This window comes from Microtus ochrogaster, unplaced genomic scaffold (genome assembly GCF_000317375.1).
Source record: "Microtus ochrogaster isolate Prairie Vole_2 unplaced genomic scaffold, MicOch1.0 UNK11, whole genome shotgun sequence".
NCBI classification, from domain to species: Eukaryota; Metazoa; Chordata; class Mammalia; order Rodentia; family Cricetidae; genus Microtus; species Microtus ochrogaster.
Window position 1 is genome coordinate 2,797,263 of NW_004949109.1, and position 17,357 is coordinate 2,814,619.

General features: G+C 42.7%; 1 protein-coding gene across 1 annotated transcript in view; it reads right to left on the minus strand.

Annotated features, from left to right (window-relative positions):
- The window catches only part of Mast4 (microtubule associated serine/threonine kinase family member 4), a 611,732-nt gene that overhangs the window by 434,174 nt on the left and 160,201 nt on the right, over positions 1-17,357 (minus strand). Inside the window, exon 2 of the mRNA XM_026788983.1 lies at positions 5,593-5,746. Coding sequence (XP_026644784.1) covers positions 5,593-5,746 — 154 coding nt within the window. The remainder of the gene's footprint in view (positions 1-5,592; positions 5,747-17,357) is intronic.

A 17,357-nucleotide genomic window follows, 5' to 3' on the forward strand; every position in this document is an offset into this window, starting at 1 on the left:
ACGTGCAGTAGGATCAAAAACCCATTGCCCTTGTTCTTGAGTTCTCTGTAGTCCTCATTGTCCGCTATGTTCACCTTTTAACCTAATACTCTGGTAATTCAGATCTTTAGTTTGGGAAGAAGAATTTCACAATTTCAAACATGGATGTCATTAATTCAAAACATGATACAACTACAGGCCTTCTGATTTATCCTTTGTGAGGCTTTGTCTTTTCTGAATTATCTACATTGAACACATACTTTTATAATTCAGAAATAGATACTTTTATCATAAAGAACTGCTTTAAAAGACAGGAGCTAATTATGGTGGACTGAGTCCTTAATCCTAATTGTTTTAGCATTACATTCTACGTCCCTGCCCAACAACCAGAGTAGAGTGCGCGTCCATAACTTGGCTCATTCTGACCAACAGAAAACTAACAGCACAAGGCTTACAAATGTTTGGAAGGAGTTTTCACAGACAGACTTCATCTCTCATGCTTCTGACTCTATTACTTGTGTAGCTGCTGATCTGAGAGACAGCGAACCAAGAGCAGATCGGATTCCAGGCGAATACTGTAACCATGCCTACTAGAACTAAAATAGGGTTCCACATTCCAGAATCCCCTCAGCCATGTAGCAAGAAACTCAGAGTTGTCTGCCAATGAGCATTCTGAGAGTGTATGGCATTAATATTGCTGACAAAGATCACTGAATGATGCAAATGAACAGTAACAACAACAAAAACACTGGGGCAAAATTTTTCCCTGTGGATTGAATTGCAGGGTATAAAAAAGACCAGCACACCCTTCACGCACCCGTATAAGAAGGGAGCCTGCTTAATCATCAAGCCAGTTTAAAGAAAAATTCTTTAGCACAGTAGTTTCCTTCCCTCCTTATCAAATATTCAATTGTTTAATTTTAATTATAGGAAATCTTATGAAGCATGTAATAGTTTGAGAACATTCGGCAACAGGATTTCACATTAAATATTATGACCCTCTTTCACTGTTCAAAATTATTTTTTACAACAGGATTTTCAATGTTTACAATTGTTTGCCACTCTGTATATATTCTATAACATGTTTAGTCAATATCCTCTTGGCAGATATTTAGATGACATGTAATTTTAATTATTATAAATAGTACTGCTCCAAACATCAGTAGTGCTAATTTTCCACACATATTCATGACTGCTTGCTTGCAATGAATTCCCAGAAATAGAACTGCTGGGCTAACAAATGTATGAAAATAAAGGTTTTTTTATATGCATTAATTGCTCAGATTTAATTTACTTTAATTAAAGTACTGGGAGCCCTACAGATTGAGTCACAGTCCCAGATTCCAAGTAAGCAAAGATTTCCCTATCTAAAATTCATTCTAATTAATCCTGCTGGAATTTAAAGTTTATTTAAAACCTGCTGCGTACCTGCTATGCTAAAGAGCTTCAGGGTGGCTGTGTGTCTGCCTGGGCATAATCCCTGGCTCTCTTGTTCACAAGCAACATGCCTGTGCCTCAGTGTCCCCAGCTCTAAAACAGGGCTGAGTGCTTCCCTGTCTCATGGGTTAGATAAGTCAATAAATGTAATTCACTGAAAGTATCCCTTCCCTATTAAAGAAGAGTATCTTAATATTCAGTATCATTGTGGATAAATAAATGACTAGATCACAAATTTTTCTGAAAAGCTAAAAGTTTAGTGAATTTTTCAGTTATAATTAAGCAGTAATGTTTTCAAACTGTAAGCTAAGCCTTCAGAAAGTATTTTACCTTAATTAGGTTCTGGCAAGAAAGAGTCTAGGCTGGCCTCGAACATGCTATGCCCATAAGGGACACTGAACTCTTGGTCCTCCTATCTCCACCTCACACCTGGCAGCTCACCAGGTTGTAAGTATAATACTACCAAACCAAAGATCCTGAAGCTGAACCAAATTCAAGTGATGGGAAAGTGGCTGGTCTTTGAAGTAAAATACTAAGCCAGGCATAGGGTTCTGAAGGCAAAACCAGCTTTCTCATCGTACGCTAAGCAACAGGGTATGGCCCAAGGTGAGGTCACACAGTTACTGTTGCCTAAAACTAGAAGACAGTTTGTTTTTGAGAATCAAAAATGATGCTTTCTTCTCTGAACCCCAATACTCTCTACTTGTGCAGGCAGGACACCACACAGATCTAATCCTTTCAAATCACATCCTATAACAAATCCTGTAATCACAGCACTCAGGAGGCTGAGGAAGAAGGGTTTCCTGAATTTAAGGATAGTTTGGCCTACACACTATGTCCCAGGTCAATCCAGGCTACAGGGTGAGGCGCTGCCTCAAAACACAGAAAAAGATTTTAAAAAGCAAAAATCGAATCAATGAGAGCATCAAGCTGACCCTAGCGAGTTTAACTTCTTGCACCAACTCCAAAGCCCTAGTTCGGTTATTCACAGCTGCCCGTTGCTAGGCTAAGTGCTTCAAACATGTTTCCTTAATAAACCCTTACCTAAGCTATCTTAGGTAAGGACCAGTTAACGGTACTTTCTCCCACGCCCAAAATCCCAACTTTCAAGGACCTATTTTCCAAAATAGGCTTCTGTTCAATGGTTGTTTAAGGATCTTCTAAGGATGACTAAACGGTGGGTTTTTTGGGTTTTTTTTTGTTTGTTTTTTTTAATGATCTCACCTAAGATTTAAGCTCCCAGAATAGCTGTACAGCATCCGAACTATATGAGGACAGACTCGATAGAGCTGCTAAGAATAAGAAACAGGAACCAGGTGCGATTACCCATTCTCAAAAAGCTAAAGGCCAAGTTCCATGCTCCAAGTCATACTGCTCCAAGATTTTGAATCGTTTCGAAGCTTTTAATAAACTACTTAGGAAACACAAAGGTGAGACTAATTACTACCCAGCTGTCAAAAACTGTTCAACTGAAATAAACTTTCTAATTAAAATGACTAAACGGGGTGAATCTTAACCATCAGGATTTCACTTCCCTTCCCATCAGGTAAGGGTTCAACCAAGGTGAGACTGAGCCCGGACGACTTACGAAGGTGATCTGCCTCTGTGAGGGGAAAGCAAGAACGGTCCTCACACGCAGCAGGGAAGAATCAGCAGAAGTCTACTGAAAGCACTGGTTTTGAGACAGGGTCTCCATACGTAGCCCAGGCTGGCCTCAAACTCAGAACCTTCTTGCCTCTGCCTCCCAGGGCTTTTATGACATTCATGTACCACCATGCATGCAGAGTTTAGTTGTGTGTGTGTGTGTGATACACATGTGTCACGTAGATATGCTCACACATCTACATGTAAAAGGTCAGAGGTCAACAGCAGCGTCTTCTGCTTTGCTCTCCATCCTACTTTGAGACGAGGACTCTCACTGAACCTGAAGTTCACCAGTTTGGCCAGACAAGTTGGCAGCAAGCCTGGGACCTTCCTTTTCTCTTGCTTGGTGCTGGGAATAAAGATGAAAGCTTCTTCCACACGGGTGAAGTACCTCACGCTCACACAGGGGCACTTTACTGACTGAGCCATCTCCCTAGCTCTGCAGTTTTTCTTTTCTCCTTTCTCTTCTTCCCTGGGCCTGATCACCCTCCCTCCATCCCAGCAGTCTGTCTCTAGGGGGGAACTGCCCCAGCGCTCCTGACCATGTGGCAGCAGTATTTCCTTTCCTCAGAAATTCCATTACCAGGAAGTCAAAGCCCATAATTCTAAAAGAAAAAAAAAAGAACATAATTCGAAGTATTTTCCAGACCATTTATGAATCGGCAGGCAAAACTATCCTATGTAGACAAAGCTTCCTTCAGGGTTTAAAACTAATGATATTTCTTCAAAATATTTATGTTTAGAAGAAAAGATCACTAAAATGAAACAGAAAAATATCTAATCTGTAATGTGTTAAAGTTGAGTTCATCATGAAAGATTAAACGTGAGTCATTTCTAGGGTATGCTTTAACTTATCCTACTTGGTTTTTTTTTTCAAGCTAGAATAAAAGTTATAAATAAAAAAATATTTATTATAATTAATATATTTGTACAAAATATAAATATACATAGAGGTTATTTTGTTTTTTTATATTTGAGAAAACTTCAGTTTTAGATGGAACATTTTCATCTTCACTTTATAGCTCTAATACATATTTTTATGTTCAATGGACAGATAAATATACAGACTCACAGACTACAATATTCTTTTCTTTGTTTCATTTTCATCTTTATCTCTTTCTTTCTTTTGGTGGTACTGGGTTCAAACCTAGCGCCCATGAGTGCTTAGGCAAGCGTCTATCACTGAGCCGTGCTCCAGCCCTGGTATCATTTTCAATGCATGCTCATCATATAGAATGGCTAGATCAGGGTAACTGTCAAATTTCTAACCTCCAGCACACAGCGTTCCTGTTAGGAACATTCTAGATCCCTCCCTACCTTCACTTGAAAAATGGAATTGCTGCCAATCAGTGGCCAATGGTGTTATAGAAGAACAGTTATTTTGTCTGTCTCGCCCGCCAACTGTTCTCCCTGCAAACCCCACTTCCCAGGCTCTCACCCGTACTCCCTCACAGACGGTAGCATCCATAGCTCACTCAGAAGCAACATGCAGTATCTGCTTCTGTGCCTGACTGGAACAGTTAGATTACTCACCTGCAAGTTTGTGTTAAACACAGGGAGAAGAGGTTTGATAGCTATCTTACAAATGAAGATATAAAAGCACTCAACAGAACATGCTCTGTGTTTCTTACATGCTATAGTGAGTGCCAACTGTGATTTCTAAAGACCAAAGTGTTGAAGGACCCAAGACTGGACCCAATATGGTACTGCTGGGAAACAGTGAACTGGAAGAGCTGGAGTTTAGCTGCAGGTCTTCAGGTCATCGGGGCCATGCTCTTAAAGTGGCGTATGGAAGCCAGTTCCCTTATCTTTCTCTCTTTACTGATCAATCTCATTCCACTGTGTGTTTCCATTATAATGTGTGGATTTGCAACGAAGCCCAAAGAAACCTCTTTTTATAATTTAATTAAGCTAACAGAAAATACAAAATAAAACCACAGTATCATAGGACCACGGAGAGACTAAATTCACAAAGACTGGCCAGTCCACAGGCTGCCGAGGATGCGCACAAATCGCTCTGCTCTCCTACTGCTGGTGGGAGTATACAGTGGCTGGATCTGAGCATCCTGTCAGCTCCTTATGAACACTTACTATTGATACAATAATACATACATATCTCTACAGGTATGCTGAGCAACAGAAAGTGGACACGGCACACAGACCATGTGGCCCGCGGAACACAAAACACTTAGGATAAATCTCATCTACATTAGCTAATCCACAGTAACCTTGGGACAACGTGTGTGTGTGTGTGTGTGTGTGTGTGTGTGTGTGTGTGTGTTTGTGTGCGCGCTCACGCACCTATACTGGGCATAAAAACATTTTATATTTTGATCATGCTGGTAGTAACACTAAAATACAAATTTCACTAAATGCATTTGTATACATGAAAAATATGACCAGGTCATTGTATATAAACTGTATTCCACAAACGTTTACTGCTCAAGTTCTTCATTTAAACTGCTTTCTGGACTAACAGGATCCTGCAAGAGCAGCACAACTCCTCGGCTGACCCACGTCACCCGGACTCACCCGTGAGGGCTCCTCCCAGGCTTCCTCGCCGCAGCTGCTTCCCGTCAGCACTCAGCTGTCTCTTATACTTCAGCGACTTTCCAAGGCCACAAGCCACGTCTGGGTTGCTGCATTTCCGAAATGGCATGGGTGGCGGAGACAGTATGTGGTCGAGCTGGAGAGAAAGGACAGTGGCATCATTTCCGGGGACATTCAACACAACAGGGTCTCAGGCTCCCCTCTTTGCGCCTCCTTTTCTAAACACACTCCATCCAACCCCGTTCTTAATTTTCCTAGTTTGGGAAGTTCTAGATTTCGTTCTTGTGCCTTCCTTCTCAGCGTCAGCATTGCTCACAGCAAAAGCACAGTACCAGATTTTGAAGGCAGGTCACAGCACATGAGTAGGTCATGAGATTAAGTTGAATAGATTATGACTGCAATTTTTAATGCAGCTAAACAATTATCATCAAATTACAACAAGGGCTGGAAAAATGGCTCAGTTAGAAAAGTGTTTACCATGAAAACATGAAGAGCCAAGTTTGTTCCCCAGAATACATTTTTTTTAAAAAACAAAAAAGCCTGGCATTGTGGCACATGCTTGTAATCTCAGCCCTGGATGGGTGAGATTGGTTTCTGGGCTTGCTGGCAAGCTAACCTATCCTAACTGGAGAGCTCTAGGCCAATACCTGGAGAGTGATTCCTGAGGTTAACCTCTGGCATCCACATACACACACAGGTACAACCAACCCACCACACACACACACACACACACACACACACACACACACACACTGCAAATAGGAAGGTATCATTTCATGACTGAATTATACATGTATGCACATGTATTCTGGACCCCTATATAAAATATGTACTTCTGTGGACCACATATGAAACATTGCTATATAAAACCAGATAAATTTCATATATTGCTCACACACATACACACACAGGAGAGGCATTTCTAAGCACCGCAGCCCTTAATGGAAATCAATAATCCTTATATCACTCTATAGCTCTTCAAAAAAGAAAGCCTGTCACAAGAATCAGAGAAGCCGAAGTCACTTCAAGAGACAGCTTCCTAAAGAAGGGTCCCCTGGGTTAAAACACTCATGTCAAGATCTGCTCCACTTTCGCGAGAACACCTTCAAGACCTTAGGAGAGCAATGCCTTCTAAATGTTCACATGCAAGGAGCAATACCTGTGTGTCTTCTATGACAGTTATTAAGGACAAAAATATTTCAGTGCACATACATGTGTCCTTATCACTATTAAGAGCCCCCAAAATGTGTACAGAAAATTCCAGTTGTCACACAAAAGTGTAAATTCCATACAGTTGGAAAAGTAAGATAAACTTGGACAGCACAGCTAAATGCCATTTTAAGGGTATCACCACAATCCATTTGGTTTTCGTGGGAAAAGATTGGCACTTGGGTGTCATTATCTGGTTTGTTTTTAAGACTATTATAGATGTTCTTATAGGAGGAAGCATGTCAAAGGCTAAGTCATCCATTTGTCTGACCGTGTGCTATGGCACGTTCAAAATCGCTGCATAAAGAAAACAGTGCCTGCTGGTGGGTACCCCCTTCCCCACACAGTTGAGACTGAACCTCCATTGGTTCAGCTCCACGAGATGCGAGCTTTCCCCCAACCTCGACTGTGTTCGTCAGCAGCACGCAAAGGACTCTGAGCACTTCTATTAAGAACCATCTCCATCTCCCAGACACTTGCCATATTTCATTGCCTGTTGGTATTTTAGTGAGAGGACCCCGAAGAACGAGCAGTCCACCCACTCCGGGTTCAAAGCCACAACAGTAGGGGAAGGGACCCCAGGGGCACTTCTCAGAAACAGTTCTTTCAAAGGAGGAGCTGCAGTCATCTGAAGGTGTCAGCCCAGGCTGCTGTTCATGACATTAAGTGTCCACTTACGGGGCCTCCGAGGAGAGATTCCTGTCTAGCCTTAGACATTTTGTCCTTAAATCTTACTCAGGAGCGACTGATGCAGTGCCTCATCTGTAGTCAGGATGCAGCCGCTCCATCAGACCACACAGAGAATATTGGGGCCCTATTGTTCCCTATTGTTGGTACCAAGTATGTCCTTACCCATATGTCTCTTTTAAACTGCTTATTGTTGTTGTTGTTGTTGTTGTTGTTTTGCATTGAAAATTTTCGGGAGAAAACTTGTGACTATGTAAGTACAGAATGAATTCAGTGGGAGAATGAACATCCTCAGTCTGTGTACCAGGGCACAAATGAGATCCTTTCCCCATTTGGCTTTCATTCCCTTCCCCAGTACACACAAGCATGTGCACCCCTACCCCCTTCACAGTGTCTGAAGACCCAATCAATACTTTGGCATGCCTCTTCTAAGAACATAGATAACCTCTTAAACTCATCTCTTCTATAATCTATATATTCTTATACAGCATCTCCAATCTTTTGAATTAAGGTCAAATGGAAAAGCCAGGAAAACTACAAAATAAGGCTCTTTTATATGCAGACTTAATAGTAAGCTGCTCTTTTCCGTGGCTAGGAAAATTGCAGCCACAAGGTGGCAGTGTACCATAGACATTCAGCAACATGTTCCCATGCCGGCTCCTACTAGTAAATGTACCAAGAATGGGAGGCCGCCCGCCCTCAAGCCATCGAACGGGTTCAGGTCCACTCTGCTTAGCTATTTTCTCTTCATTACTAGTGGCAGCTGCATAAAACACAAATATTTATTGTTTAAGGTCCGTCAGCTTCTGCTACCCGTTTCTCATTCCCTTGCAGAATTACAGTTAATTACTCTGGGGATGAGTGTTTCATCACAAAACAACAGAGGGTAGAGAAGAAGTAGAAGACGGAGGGGGAAAAAAAGAGGTCTTTCCTAAGTAGGAATAGTGTGATCTCCTTAGATATTTCCAACAGCCACAAATGGCATGAGACATCTGTGGAGGTGTGGAGGGAAGAGAAGAAAATTAAAGTGTGTGCGTGTGTGTGTGCGAGCGCGACAGAGAGGGAGAGAGAGAGACAGAGAGAGAGACAGAGAGAGAAAGAGAGAGACAGAGAGAGACAGAGAGAGAGAGAGACAGAGAGAGAGAGACAGAGAGAGAGAGACAGAGAGAGACAGAGAGAGAGAGACAGAGAGAGAGACAGAGAGAGACAGAGAGACAGAGACAGAGAGACAGAAAGAGAGAGAGAGAGGCTCCTTTTCCCATTACAGAAATGAAGTGCATAGGCCGGGGTTTTTCATCAGAATCACAGCCTCAAGAGAAGACTACTATTTTAAACCCGGGAAAATTGAGGCAGTGAACAGTGAGGGCTGAAAATGTCTCAAAAACAGGAGAAAAACCTATAAAGAGGGCAACGCTCCCAGAAACCACTTCCCTCCTCTACCAATTCACACTCCCCATAGGGCTCTCTCTAAACCTATCATTTTCCCAAATTCTCTGCACTGTCAGTGCCTTTAGTCTTTCTATAACAATTAATCAAAGCTTCTCAAAATGGCCCGCTGCGGCCTGGCACTTCATTTTCCATTTTTTGCTGGGATCCCAACACTCATGATCCTTTAAAAAACACTTCATCACACCCTAGAGCTGACGGTACATATCAAATCTGTCACCTAGAACATTGCCGTTTAACAGATCTCCATTTAATGTTTTCCAACTTTTCCATACCCCAAAGTCGGTGCTCTGCAAGTTTAACCAGAGGATGTCCTGAAACTCTCACTGAGGCTCATGGTCACAGAAGCATGAGTTTGCTCTGCTCAGTCAAGCATTTCCGGGGTCCTTCCCCCAGTGACTTCAGGCTGCTCAGAGCCCAAGCGCGTCCTGTGTCACCTAGCGTGCTGCTAGCCAGGAGCACCTTTGTCATGGAAGTTGTCATGAGAAGATACAGTTTTCCTTTATCCATCAATAGCAAATAGGGATTTCTGGAGACTGGACTTTCTCAAAAATCCCTATCTTGGTTTTAACAAAGCTGTTTTCCCAGTATGTTTAGGGCATACCAGGAAAGAGTCCATTTGCATATAACTAAATTTATAATTCAGACAGAGGTGCATCATGGCACCCACATGTCGAAGATGGACCACTCCTCTTCTTCAAAGCCTGTTCGGGGAAACACAAAAGTGTCTTAGGGAACCAAAGGTGCATGACCAAGAGAAACCTCGTCTGGATGTGACTGGAATTCACAAAATGACAGATCCTGGGACTGCTGACAATCATCTGTGTGTCCCGTAACTGTCTCCTTGTTTACCGTCAGACAAAAGGCTGAGGAAAATAAAATCCATCACGGTTACATGTGACTTTTGTCTTCAAAGACGAATACAAGATGAACACAAGGTCTGTATGAGAGCCTTCTCCATCACTTGCACCATCTGCAGACAAGGACCATGGGTACATCCTCCTCGGCTGAAGCCCCGCCCCCCAGCCTGGCGCCACCTACCTACCTCTCTAGTTCACAAGGTAACCATCCACAAACACCAAGCTTCCAGTAGCTACTCTCTCCTGCTTGATCTTCAGACACTGCCCCACCAGGCACGCCAATCCTCCCACTCACAGTCTCTGAGCATTTACAGGAATCTCATGAGGAGAAAGAGACACAGCTCAGACAGTAAAGAACCAAACTCACTTATTCTCACTATTTGGGACGCAAAGCTTACGGTCAGTACTAACTTCTCTTTCTCGTCCCACATTCCAACAGCGTGCCTGCTAACTCATCCTTCAAAATACATCTCCTAACCCACTACTTCATCTGTCCCACTATCCACCTTGTCCCTGGCGACCTCTTCCAACAACCTCCCAAAGGCTCCTCCTGCCTGCTCACTAATCTCGGGATAGTCACCAGTGACAGTTTTTCAAGCATATGCCAGATTCCCCAGCTGGTCTGCTGGAGGAGTCCTTTCTTGGTTTCTCCTTCAGCCAGAACAAACTTGGTGCTGACACACTGGCCTGCTAGGACCTCCCACCTGCTGACCCCAACCAACACTCTGCACTGCTCTCACCCACACCTCCTTTTTCTGCAGAACCGCGATGACTCTGAACATCTTCCCATGGTTTTCTCCTTCCTGGGAGACACCTTAGCTAGCCCGCCTGCTCCACTTTTCCAGGACTGTTCAAATGAGTCTCTCTGGGAGCTCCAGTGCTAACTAACTATGCAGACGACCATACTCCTCACTCGATTCCTTTCTTCATAGCATCTACGGTCATGTCACATATGAGATCTTTTCGTTTTGGGTCATTCTTCCTCGGCATTGGTGTGAGTAACAAGAAATTTTATGTCTGTTTCTTCTGCGGCTTTATGCCTACAATAGCGCTCAAGGAAGAAAGGAAGAAAGAAGGAAGGATGGAAGGAAGTAAAAAGGAAGGGAGAAAAAAGAAAGGAAGGGAGGGAAGAAGGAAAGAAAGAATGAAGGAGGAAGGAAGATTTTTAGTAGGCATAAATGAGTTGCTAATGTCTGTTACATAGGGGTATTTAGTCAAAATATAACAATAGTAAAACAGAGAACACATGCCATACAGAACACAGCAATAAAGAGCCTTTATTGCTGAAAAATATAAGAAATTACATTAAATGTAATCAACGTGAAATTCTACAAGTCTCCAGTACTTTGACAAAATTGAGCTCTTCACGTATGGGAAGAGCCTTAGGTTATATCAAATGGCATCCTTTAAAAGAGTCTTTTATATATACTAAACTAGTATGCTAATTTTTGAACAGGGCTATCTCTGGAAGGTGATCCCTAAATAATGAATTACGCGACCTTTTAACTGTATCCCTCCTGGCGTATTCGCTTGTGTCCATCAATCCAACGTCTCCCGGTGTCATCTCTCTTTCCTGTAATTCCGCACGCATTCCCAAGACGTGACACACATGCATTTTAACGACACATCCAGAATGCATGTGCCCCGAGGCTGAAGTTCACGAGTTCAAAGGGATCACCAGTGTCATCTGCATTCATAATAGAACCCGACACTGAAGTCCTTTTAGTGAGGACTGACTAGTGAAGTAAAAGCTAACATGAAAATGTAACTTAGTTATTCCAATTCTTGGTATTAAGTAGTCTAAGAACCAAAAATCAAAACCACCTGAGTTATGAAGCTGTATCGATCTTGCTGATAACTCTATACTTGCTCTTTCTTTTCCTTACTACCCAATAAAGAATCCAACAGGAAACTGGGAATGACTTTACTGTGTTTTAGAATTAGATTTTACTGTTAAGGCAAAGTCTACAATCAATATTTTAAAACCTGGTAGGATAGCCTTCTGTGGCTCAGACAGTCATTACAGGATTCCCTTAATTCCACAGTGGCTGTACGATCTGACGGGAGCTGGCACTTAGGTGTCCCCATTAAGGTATTTAACCCTTAACACACCATCTCTTCACCTCAGAACATTACTAATGCTCACACTTACCTTCTCAGCTGGGCGTGAGCACTGACAGATTTCACACGTGACAGTACTGGACACCCAGAAGATAGAAAGTGCCTATTCATGTGTGCTGGAGTTACTTTCTGTTTTACAGGTGCCTCTCCCATTCTCTCTGTGAAGTTTGTACGTGCAAATTAAACCTGCTATGACTTTACCCAGGACTCTGGTTTTTGTTTGTATAGCTGAAGTGAGAGTTTGGTTTAAATTCCTCTACAGTTATCCCAGGTCACACGCCTCCATGCTGGAGCCTGGGATGCCTGATCTATGAGAAGTCACACTTCCTTGTCCTTGTGTGTGTCGTCACCATGCCATCTCTTTTAGGACGAATCTTGACTCCCTCCCAAATGCTCAGGGACAGAAAGGCCACCTCCCAGGCAAGCTATTCTGTCTGAAGAGAAGATCTCAGAGGTGGTGAGGACAGAAGGATGATACATGAAAGGGATGAGCACATTCAAGCAATCCATGACCTAAAGTATCAGTGCTCACTGTCTGGCTGCCTTCCCAGGCACAGTTCAGATGATCCTTCTCTTAGCTGGCCAACAAGGGCTGGTCCCTTACTCAGCTGCCCTTCAGAGCCACATCTCTCAGGGATCTTACATCTGTTCCGCACTACCCAAGAATACATAAAAAAAAATACTTCTCATTCTTGGCACTGCCTAAAGAATATGCTATGTCCCCTTACTGCATCCTAATATCTAAATATTGACCGGCCAGGCCACCAAGTGAGTGGCAGTCCTGACCATTCTGTATTGGGTCTGTTAATTGATTTTGCTGACAATCATTCCGGATTACATCCCTCAGAAGACAGGCTTCCGTGAAATGATGCTGTACGCAACAGTCCTACAAATCTGGCTGCTCAGACCCATTGTGGACAAGGAAGGGGTGCATACCCCTGGGCCCTAGTCAATGCTCAGCTCCATTTATGAGCATTTACTAAGCTGTTTTGTTGTTGTTTTCTTATTTGAAACAGTCTCTATTCCCCGGTAGTCTCAAGTTCAAGATTTACCTGCCTTGGCTTCCAGAGGATTAATATAGGTGTGCATAACTGTGCCCAGTTTATCACGCAGCATTATGGCAGGTTGAGTGCTAGGCACAGGTGTAAGCAAACAAACAGTAAACAACACAGACTCACTAGGGGCTGCTTTCAAGGCTAAGAGGGAAACACTATGAAGATGTTTTGGATGTCAGCACTAGAATCAGTGTTGCTGCTGCTGGGTGGTGGGTGGGCTTTCTCCTGGGAACTATATACCTAGCCAAGCTTCCCTAGACACCTGTGGCAAAGTCCCTCATTCCTAACCAGGAAGTGGAATGTGTCCCATCTCCAATCAGAACTTTATGCAGACAGACTTCACTTTATCCTCCAAAGTAGAATTTTTAGTTTGTGGAGATTTCTGTCTTTACACACACACCCTTCTCTCTCTCTCCTCTCTCTCTCTCCTCTCTCTCTCTCTCTCTCTCTCTCTCTCTCTCTCTCTCTCTCTCTCTCACACACACACACACACACATCCACAAGCACATACATATAGATATACATGCTTTCTCTCATACACATATACAATCGCATACACGCTCACATACGCACACATACACACAAATGCATACATAAACACACATACATTCTTTCTCACATACTCACATATACATTCACATACACAAATACATACACACAGACACACATAAACCCACACATTCTCTCTTTCATACTCCCACACTCCCCCCCCCCCCCCCCCCCCCCCACCCCACTGTCAGTGCTTGGAGTCATTCTTGGATTTAGGATAACTGTCATGGCTGAGTCCAGAAATGCCACTAAATTATCGATTTATCCTGCCAGGCACAGGGTAGACCCAACAACAAAGAGTTAGCGGAGCTGTATGTCAAGATGTCGCTATTGGGTTCTCTTGCTCTATGCTTGCTTTTTTCTTGTCTGTCTTCAGTTTTGAATTATTTCCCCCACAAAGTTATGTGCTGTAGTATGTCACCTTAAAACCTTTGAGAACAAGCTGGGTGTGGTAGTTTGACTGTAACTGTCCCCTGTAAGAATATAAAAAGTGGCACTATTAGGAGGTGTGGCTTTGTTGGAGGGGGTATGGCCCTATTGGAGGAAGTGCGTCACTGAGGGGGCAGGCTTTGAAGTTTCTATGCTCAAGATACCACCCAGCGTCTCAGACACTTTGTTGCCTTCTGATCAAGACATAGCCAGCACCATGTCCGCCTACACACCACCATGCTCCCTGCCATGATGATAATAGATGGAACCTCTGAAACTGTGAGTCACCCAGTTAAATGTTTTCCTTTTAAGAGCTGCCATAGTCAAGGTGTCTCCTCACAGCAACAGAACACTTGCTAAGACATGGGGGACAGTGACACACGCCTGTAATCCCAGCACACAGGGAGAGCCAGGAGAATCAGAGTGGAAGGCCAGCCACTGCGACATAGCATTTGAAGCCAGCCTATGCTACAACTTGTCTTAAAAGAACTTTTGAAAGGAAAATGAGAATGGTAGGAAAAAAATAGAATCAGCAAAACTATGTTTACAAGGTCTGATAAATCAACAATTCCCCAACTACTAACTCATTTGAACGATTTTACTATTTATTGAGATCACTTTCTCAATGAATGGCCTCACTGAAAAAATAAAAAAACAAAACTCTTCAACAGAATAGATTTAAACTGCAAAGTGTACCAGATACCAATATCATTTTCTATCTTTGATATCAGGTGGGGGTGGGCAAAATCCAGAAATTGGAGATTCACCTGTCTCATCTTCCAAAAATACTGGAATTATAGGCATGTACCCCCATGCTTGGCTTCCATCTCAGATTTCATAATTATGTCCTGGGATCCACAAACTTCAATTAGCAATATGAAGTAAGTTTCAGACACGCCCTAAAATGCATTGTTAGATCAAACCACAATGGCCTAAACAGAGCTCTGAGCAGGTTCCCTGCTTAAGCCTATGGATTATTTCCTTTCCTCCCTTCTGAGTGAGATATGTAAACTAGCACTTTGATAACGTTCTCTCATTTGCCTGCCAACTCAACTTCAAGGAGGTCAACTCCTTAGCCCATGAGCATCTACACACACACACATCCACCACCAGCAAGAGCGCATGGTCCCTGCCCAAGGAAGGGTGCTGTGCAGCGGGCATTTAATTGCAACTGAGTATGACGTGTACTTTAAGCCGCGAGTTCAATCGCTGAAAGATGTGAAAAACAGAGCTAACAGCATCTGACAGCCTCAAAACGTGGCATTTACCCATGCACTTTTCAGAATATTAATTGGTGCTTAGCGTTTGGTTTAGGAACAATGACACAGGGGAAAACAAGGGACCTGTACAACTAGACTTTGCATATATGGACCTCCCGTTTCCTGTCGCTTTAATATTCTGGATGTTTCCCTGACCTTTATTTAGGAATCTAATCTATGCCTGCAGTTGTTTACTTATCTGAAGTCATTAAACTCCCTTGATACCATCCTGTCCCCACCAGCGATGGAACTAAAGAGTCTGACCCTGGTTAATAAGCAGGAAGAGAAAACACTTCCCCCGGGTTATTTTCCTTCAGTATAAACCCGAATGGAAAAGTATCACATGGTCCCACAGAGCTGACATTATATGCCTGCTTCCTCTTTTCTCAGCATCAGGTTTTATTAATATTCCTAACTTACTGAATGAGGAAAGAGAGATGCAAGGATTCAACATCTTCAGCTCCATAGGACATAACCTCATGGATCAAGACCAATATCCCTGACTCCAAAGCTCCATTCATTTTAGTGTTCCAATCCATCTCCCTGACCGGGGCTATCATGGTAAAAACAGAAGAATTTCTGGGGAGTCAACAGAGAATACTCACAAGAGAACACCTGATGCTGAAATCCTGGTGTCACCAAGTACAAATGATCCAACAAAACCCTAGGTGGTGGCCTATCAGATGGCTCCCGTAGCACAGTGTTCAAGAATCACAATACGTTAGCAGTGTAGAGCAGAAAAAAAATGTATTTAATCCAATTTCCTGATATTACTGGAAGTCCAAGGCCCACGAAGATACAAAGACAGTTGGTGCATGAATCCAGACCAGAACCCAAATGTCAAGGCCTGACCCATTTAGTATCGACTGTGCTTCCTTGGGTTCTTTGCCTCTTGAAGCTTCAACGTACCCTGCATGCTGTTGCTCTTATGACTAACTTAAGTGAGTCCCTGTGATTTTCTAATTATCCACATTCTAGCAATCCAAAGTTGTTCTAAAAGATGACCCAAATGCTCATTATAGATAGACAACAGCTAAGGACTAATGATATAAAACAGAAAAGATAATGTTCGCGAACAAAATTGCTACCACAAAACAGCAGGCACTGAGACGAACTGGGACTACGAAACTCTAAGTATAGTTATGGTCTGGCAGCTTATGAATTAATTCTCCTTACTGGGCTGTCAGAGCAATACTGCATCACTCAATGTCTTCACTCACAATTGCTCAGACAGATCACGCTCAGCAACTCGGGAGCTAGAGCAGGAAGGAACGTGGAGTATCTAAAGACGTGCTCATTTTCATTATTCCTTGGGGTTTCCCCTAAATGTCTATCTTTCTTTATCCATCAACTGGCCAGGGCCAGGTCCTCAGAAGCTGCCAACATGCAGGAACCAGGAGTGTGGCAAGGGTCTGTATTCAGAAGCAAGTATCTAGAAATGGAACAATTTTTCAAGAACTCTCTTATTTTCATTTCTGTAGATAAGTGTGCCCTGTGTGTACGTATGTGCAGGTACCCACAGAGGTCAGAAGAGGGAACTGGATCTCCTGGAGCTGGAGTGACAGGTCACCTATTGCAGGTAGAAGAACTGATGTCAGGTCCTCTTCTCGAAGAGGGGCAAGTGCTCCTAAACACTGTGCCACCTCTCCAGCCTAAATGCAAACAATTTTTAATTCCATCTAGAAAATAAAGATAACTGTATTTCCTCATGGAATTCTTATGGATCGATATTAAACCTGAGTGTAATACAATAAGACAATAAAATACTGACTCTCTTCCACTCTTCTTACCCCTTCTCAGACTCATCTTTTTTACTTTTGTCAAATTTGGGACTTTTCTTCCATCACATTCACAAAACTGAAAGTAAAAGCTATAAGAGTTGTATTTACTTATATTTTTGGTGTGAAGGGGCAAAGATAGAACCTCTTGTAAAATAACACCTATACTTTTTAAACCTATACATAAATATTTATTTTTTAATTTCACATTAGGAGAAAACAAGTTTTTGGAATACGTCAGTAGCAGAGTTGAAGCCTGAACTCTGACCCAAAAGGCCAAGTGCAAGTTAAGAATCATGTGTCACAAATTCCCAGGAGCCCAGGGGTATCAGCAGGTTAAAACAGACACAGCTG